The 7,537-nt window shown below is 42.7% G+C and overlaps 1 protein-coding gene across 1 annotated transcript in view; it reads left to right on the forward strand.

The window, feature by feature from the left end:
• The window catches only part of LOC103481000 (uncharacterized), a gene marked incomplete at its 3' end in the record, with an annotated part of 14,368 nt that extends 7,055 nt beyond the window's left edge, over nucleotides 1–7,313 (forward strand). Inside the window, exons 5-7 of the mRNA XM_017310366.1 lie at nucleotides 1,112–1,217; nucleotides 2,504–2,848; nucleotides 6,990–7,313. Coding sequence (XP_017165855.1) covers nucleotides 1,112–1,217; nucleotides 2,504–2,848; nucleotides 6,990–7,313 — 775 coding nt within the window. The remainder of the gene's footprint in view (nucleotides 1–1,111; nucleotides 1,218–2,503; nucleotides 2,849–6,989) is intronic.
• Nucleotides 7,314–7,537: the final 224 nt, after the last annotated feature.

Genomic DNA, 7,537 nt, shown 5'->3' on the forward strand with positions numbered 1-7,537 from the left:
TCGCTTGACCGGGTTCCCTCTGTAAGGGTGCCGTTTAATAGGCCTGGAATCACCCACATCAATATCATGGCTGAGCACACGAGTCTGAGTGGGAACRTCTGCAAACAGYGACCTATAAGACTGGATCAAACGAATGACATCAGCCTGCTTGGAAAAATCAAGGTGAGACAACAAGAGAGGCAAGTTTCCCAACACCTTTGAATTTGAAAACCTTCCTTCAGTGACAGCCGGGGAAAAGACGGCGCCTTCGGTTTCAGCTCTGGACAGCTCCTCCCGTATGTCTGGAGTAACTACCTGTTGACCCCCAGCCAAGTCGTTGCCCATGATCATGGAGACGCCTGATATTGGAAAACTAGACACACCCCAACCACAGCGTCACCAGACCACAGCTCAGACTGGATCACCACTTTGTGCAGAGGAACACCAATGTCTTGTATGTCAAAACCACGAACTGGCACATCAGAACCAAGCGCAGTGTCACTATTTAACGGCAAGATCCCCTCCARAATAAAAGACTGAGAGGCAGATTTCTGTGTGAACGGTTTCTAACCCCAAAGTGAATGAGGCTGTTCAGACTGCTGTTCAAAACTTGGGCAATAAAAGCAGGATTTGTCCATAGACATCAGTTCATTGAGCCAATCATTAAAATGACAAGAATTCAATGGAAACATCCCATAATATCAACACTTCTCTGTTGGAACAGATTTAGACCAGAATGGATGAGGTTCCCCGGGGCAACCAGCTCCACCAATCAGAGCTCGTCTAGTCAAACTCTGAACCAACCAGGTTTCCATCCATCCATCTTCTTGACACTCTTGTCCCTCAGTGGGTCAGGAGGTGCTGGTTCCTCTCTAGCTAACGTTCCGGGCGAGGGGCGGGGTCACCTGGACAGGTCACCTGGACAGGTCACCTTGAAAGGTCACCTGGACAGGTCGCCAGTCTGTCTCAGGGCAACACAGAGACATACAACCATGCACACACACACCTAGGGGCAATTTGGAGAGGCCAATTAACCTGACAGCCAACCAGGTTTCCTCTCTGTTAAATCAGATTTAATAGAAAAATCATCTGATTATGAAAATATTCTGTTATTAAAACTCATCCATTCTCATTTGTCTCCACAGAACCGTTTCCATCCTGGGCCACAGTTCTACTGGTTCTACTGGTTCTGGCTGCTGCTGGTCTTTTATTTTATTTTCGTCACCGATTGAGACCAGGTGAGTGTGTAGAACTCCATTACCCATAATGCCTTTTGTTGGTTTCTGCTCTCCTCCAGAGCAGGAGGTTTTTTTGTTCTACTTTTTTTTTACTGATAGACAGTATCTCCCTTATTCCTGGGGAAACGATTATGGGTCTTACTTCTGGCGCCCAGCAGAAGTAGCATTATTTCACTGTAATTTCTAGTTTATTTTGCTAATCTATATTCATGATAGAAGTTACATCTCTCTTTTCGGTTGTAATACATTTAGTAAAACTTGTTTACGGACACCGTCTGCTACCAGAGAGCTGCTCAGGGCAGATTTGTGAGTTTAATCAGGGGAGTGGCAGGAACAAGATCGTTACGTTTTGTGACGGTGAGTTAGCATCGCTGCTAGCAGCTCGTTTCTCTGAAGAACTGATGGGAATAAAGAGAAAAGCAGAGAAGCTGGTCAGAGTTTGAGCTGCAGGTAAAACACCAGAACTACACAATATTAGCTTGGTGTGATGTGAATTTTATTTTTCATTTGAATTTAAAAAAATATTAAAGGTCATGATCTGAGTTTCTATCATTATGATAAATGAAGGATGAAAGCCAAACTAAGAAAAATAACCCAAATCTCTTTAAAATGGGGCGAAAGTTCAGACAATGGATTAAATCTGGACTAAACAGAAACTGCAAGCCAGAGGCTGCAAAAGCAACACCTCTGTCTCTCTGAGGACCTCCCTCCAGAAGCTCCTGGTGCATTGTGGGTCACAGCAGCTTCCTGTCTCTGTGTCAGCTTCTCTCTCTCGTTCCTCCTTCCTGTCCTTCAGATGCTCGTTCATGTTGAAGGTCAGAGGTCGTAGTGTGTCCCACATTCTCCACATCCGCCCAGAATGTATTTGAACTTCTCTCTTTTATTTACTTTAGCTCAGCTCACAAGTCTTCAATTCTGTAGCTTTCAGTGAACTTCTAAATCTGCTCCTTAGTTGCATATTTTCAGGTCTGCTACTGCCTCTAGTGGCGTGGGGGTGGTAACACAACTAACATAACTACATCACCAAATCAGAATACCACAAAGTCCCTTTATGTTTGGTGCAGTGAGGTCCTTCTCAAAACTAAAGAGTCGGTGAGGATGGAGCAGAGCTTGGTGGGTTGCTGCCAGGCAGCAGCTGGCTCCTCTTCATCACCAGATCAGGGGACATGGACACATGTCTCTGTCCTCAGAGAGTCTCCAGGAGACACAGGGACAGGGAGGAGACGGTCATGAGACCATCTGCTGCTGTCTGTCCAACTGAAGTTTTCTTTCCTTGTTTTTTTTAGAACTAGAGGTGGAGCTGGAGGAGAAGGTGGAGGTGGTTTCAGGGGAGGAGTCTGTCCTGCTGCCATTCAAAATGGTGGACCAGCTGCCCAAAGATGTTAAGGTGGAGTGGATGGACGGAGACAACAGGAAGGTCCATGTGTATCAGAACGGTTCTGATCAGCCTGAAGAACAGCACCAGGACTACAGAACCAGAACCAAGCAATCTTCAGTCAGACTGAAGACTGGAGACCTCAGTCTGACTCTGTCATGGCCGACTGAAAGAGACAGTAACATCTACACCTGCAGAGTCTCCAGCTGGATAAGAAACATCCAGGTGATGAAACGAGTTCAGCTGGAGGTCAAAGGTCAGTGTTTTAATGTGATATGTTTACCTGTCACCTGATTGGTTGTGATCAGTAGTGATGATTGGCTGATTATAAGGTCAAAGGTCAGTGTAATGTAATGAACGATAAAGATGATGAAGCAGAGCAGGAGGAAGATGTCCAGGACAGACGGGGACCAGAATCCAACAGCTGCTGGGGACAGTCTGCAGCTTCCTGCTGTCCTCACTGAGGACATTCTGTCCACCTGTCCAGGAAGGTCAACCAGAACCAGAACCTTCAAGCTTTAAGAAATAGACTGCAGACTGGAAATGGTTTTTACAGAATAAGATCCAAACAGACCAGGAGAGTTTCCTGGTGAGATTGACCATTAGGGAATCTTTAGTAGACATTTAAATTTAAAATCTACCTGATCTTAAAGCATTCTGTATCTGAACTGGCTTTTCCTGTGTGGCCTTGGAAGGGCTGCACATTTCAAATCTCAAAGATATGTAAACATAACGCTCCTTCTCTCCTCACCCCCTCCTGTTATCATCCATGTGTGGAGCTGAGCGCTGCCAAGAACATGCTCTTATACAACACCATCATATCGGACCGGTGTTCTGACTATTGGTGCTACCTCATCAGATTTTCCTACCATAGCACGGATAGATAGCCAAGTCTATCTGTCAGTGCTACCCGTCCAACACTGCTACCATCATGTTTACAAACTGAAAACTACAGCAGGTTGTTAATGTTAAATATATTGGATTATTTGAGTGATGGGACTATAGTAGAAGCTTAGGAGTTATGGTTAGCTTAGCATCGGAACAGTTTATATACACGACAAAACCACAAGATCACTTCCTTCATCTGGATGTCCTGCCCATTTAGTTTAGATCAACATTATTAGATTCTCGTTCTTTTGCTCTTTCTGTTGGTTTAATTTTTTTGTATTTCCTTTTAATTTGTGTAAAGCACTTTGAATTGCTTTGTTTCTGAAAATGTGCTAAATAAATAAAATGACCTTACCTTTTCTATTAGAACTAGAGCAACTAGATCTGCCCATCACTGAACACTAGATCTGAGAAAAGATCTAAGAGCTTCACATCATAAAAAATATCATCAGTTATGAAACAATAAAGATTTTGTAAAATACGAAAATCATCAAGTCAATAAACATCCAATATATTGATCAGTGTTGCACTACCAGTCAGATCAGTTCTAACCAGCTGGGTTTTAGTCTAGATTTAAAGGCTCTCTGTGTTTCAGCTGTTTGCAGTTTTTCTGTAAGTTTGTTCCAGATCTGTGGTGCCTAGAAGCTGAATGTTCTGGTTCTGGATGCAGAGCAGATTTTGGGCCTCATGTATAAACGGTGTGCAGCTTTCACACTAAACGTTGGTGTAGGAACAAATTTTGAGAAAGTACAAAAAACTTCAGGTGAATAAATCGGAGTCCTGCTGTGGCTGAGCATCAACAGGACTCTGCTGCTCAGCCACAAACTAGAGCTGCTGGTGCCGTGTGGACCGCCCTGTCCAAACCCACAAAGACATAAGTTAGTATAAATACCAGTCAGGCTGCCACCCTGTGTCCCAGTAACCATGGCAACACCCCCTGCTACCATTTTAGCTGCCGGTGCCTGTCATGATGAGTGTGGTGATGGTGAACCCAAATGCAGTGAGGCAGAAAGTAGAGATTTCAATTAACATTTTTAATTGCTCTGATTGGAGTACAATTTTGGAGTACTCTATGTATGAACGATTGCTCTATGGATCATTTTTTGTTGTTGTTGGCTATAGTTGCCTTTACTTGTAAGTAGTTTGACAGGAAAGCGAGTATTGAGAGAGGGGGAAAACATGCAACCACCGCCACGATGTCTAAGGTCTCAATATGTGGGTTGTGCTTTTCCCCTGCGCCATCACAGCGCCCCCTCTGGATCACTTTTTAAAAACAAAAAACACTGCCATAAATATTGTCTATTGCTACAGCGGTCATCCCACCCCATGAGAGTAGGGTGACGCGCCTTGGTGGCATCCCTTATTTTGATTTCTGAAAGGTGGAAACCCTAGCGGGAAGAGCGCTGCAGGAGTATTTATACAGGTGAGCGGAGAGACTGAACACGGCGGGCGGCTGAGGTTTGATGCTTACAGTTCAAGTGCAGCTTTACGGACGAACCGCACAATAAATTTCACATCATCCCGGTCTGAACAAACAGGCGGAACATGGCTGGTAGATGAGTTTCTGAGTGGGACGAACGAAGGAGCTGTAAATATCCCGTATTGCCCCCAGTCTTACATTCGTTCCCTGGTCAATTTCCTCCCCTCCACCCCCATCTTACGTTAATTTGTCCCAAACCCCCCAACTCCAGGCGACATTTCCTGTATTCTCAAACCCAAAGCTTGACAGGTTTGGGGCAAAGCGAGAGTTCATCTGTTAAACTCACTGAAGAAATGAGTTTAGCATTTCTTCAGTGAGAAATGCTAAACAGCAGCAAGGCTGAAAACACATTTCAGCCTTGCTGCTGAAATATGTTATACAAATAAAATTTGAATTTGATTTGAAGATGAATACATACACTAAAAGCTGGATCATAGACATTTTTATTAGCGTATTTGTGAGCCTTCCTCTTTATTATTACACTGAATATAATTTCAGATTTTTGTATAATTTTTCTTCAGGTTAACTTAGAAACCTGAAGAAAACAGCTGTTAGAAACAATAACAGCTGTTATTGCTACAGGTTAGTTTTCTAAACTACATAAAAGTAACTGTTAGGGAAACTCAAATATTAAAAACTTATGACAGAACCTCTAGGTTTGCTGTTTGTGAACATTTTACAATAGATTGATATCTGATAGTAACACCGGTGTTATGGAAGATTTACCAATATTTTATTTTAGATTTTTTTTTATCCGATTACTTGATTAATCTTAAGGATAACTGATAGATTACTTGATTACTACCATATTTGCTTACAACAGTCCTGGAGAGAACACACTGAGTAACTAGGAAAATGAATCCAACTGACAAATAACCAGACATGATGAACAAAATAAAACTTAAACAAAGGTCTGAGCCGAAATAAAAGAAAAACAAATCTGATCTAATTACAGAAAGAGAAATAAGAAAAATCCCTCCATTAGAATCAAACCTTGAAAACGACCAGGACCTGACAGAGCAGCTAAAATGCTAAGCAGCTAAAATGCAACACTTTTATCTTTGGTTTGTGACCTCATGTTGTAGTTCAGGTCAATATAAAAAACTAATTTAAGATATCTATTATGGTCTAAAAACAATTCTTATGAAACTTACGACAGAATAAATTCACTTTCAGAGTGAAAAACATTTAAGAAGTGAAAGTCTGGCCACTTTACCCACAATGTTCTTAACTGCCTGCAATGATTCCTTCCTTCTGACTATCTGGTCTCTTTTTCACCGTTTGATTTTTATCATTTCCTATTAATAAGTGGTAATCAAACTTACCCAAACCTCACCTAAAATCCTCAATATTCCTGTTGGGGATCTGAAGTGAAAAACGGTAAAAATGTTAGTTTTGACTCAGTATCAAAGAGCTGACCAGTCAGACCAGTCAGACTGACCAGTTCTCCCACAGAAACCCTCCTTCCATCACATCTCAGCTGCTCCAATCAGCTGCAGGATCTCATTAACATATCCGTCCCCCACCTGGCCCACCTTACCTTCATCAGGTTCTCCTCCATTCTCCCCTCAGCACCATGCAGCCTCTGCCCTGCAGTCTGCCTCCTGATATCAGGATCACTGACTCCCTTCCTCAGGTTTAAAACGCCTCAAAACTCAACTTTAGAAATCTGAATATTCCCTGTAATGTTTTAATTATTCAGCACAAAGATCTAGAATGTGTAGATCTGTTGTTTTGTGTAAATTAGAAAACTGTTAAGTTTGATCTGATCATTTTCAGTGAAGATGTATTACATATTTTTATTTAAGTTAAGGAAACTGACAACACAAAGAGTCATCTTAATTGTTACATTTTTGTGTTACCATGGTTACAGTCTGATGCTGCCTGTTTAATGTTTTCTTTGAGATCTTAAACAACTGTTAAAGTTTGACCATCAAATAAACTCTAATCTGTCTGTCCAACTCATCTTGTCCTCTGTTGTCTCTCAGTCCATTCTGTCCAACTCATCTTGTCCTCTGTTGTCTCTCAGTCCAACAGGTGGAGGTGGAATCAGGGGTGGAGTCTGTCCTGCTGCCCTGCAGAACCACAGAGAGTCTGGATGGAGACGTTAAGGTGGAGTGGAGGAATGGATATAATGATGTGGTCCATGTGTATCAGAACGGTTCTGATCAGCCTGAAGAACAGCGCTGGAACTACAGAACCAGAACCAAGATGGATGAAAACCTGCTGAAGAATGGAGACCTCAGTCTGACTCTGAGATGGCCCTTTGATGGAGACAGAGGGATCTACACCTGCAGAGTCTACAGAGGAGGAGACGTCCTGATGGAGAAAAAAGTTCAGCTGGAGGTCAAAGGTCAGTGGTTCAGATCAGATGTTAGTGTTGGATCAGAACCAGCTGGTACCAGTAGAACCAGTCGGTACTGACAAGTACTATCAGAACCGGTTTGTACCAGTAGAACGAGTAGGTACCATCAGAACCAGTCGGTACCAGTAGAACCAGTAGGTACCATCAGAACCAGTCGGTACCATCAGAACCAGTCGGTTCCAGTAGAACCAGTTGGTACCATCAGAACCAGT

The sequence above is a fragment of the Poecilia reticulata genome, linkage group LG18 (genome assembly GCF_000633615.1).
Source record: "Poecilia reticulata strain Guanapo linkage group LG18, Guppy_female_1.0+MT, whole genome shotgun sequence".
Lineage (NCBI taxonomy): Eukaryota > Metazoa > Chordata > Actinopteri > Cyprinodontiformes > Poeciliidae > Poecilia > Poecilia reticulata.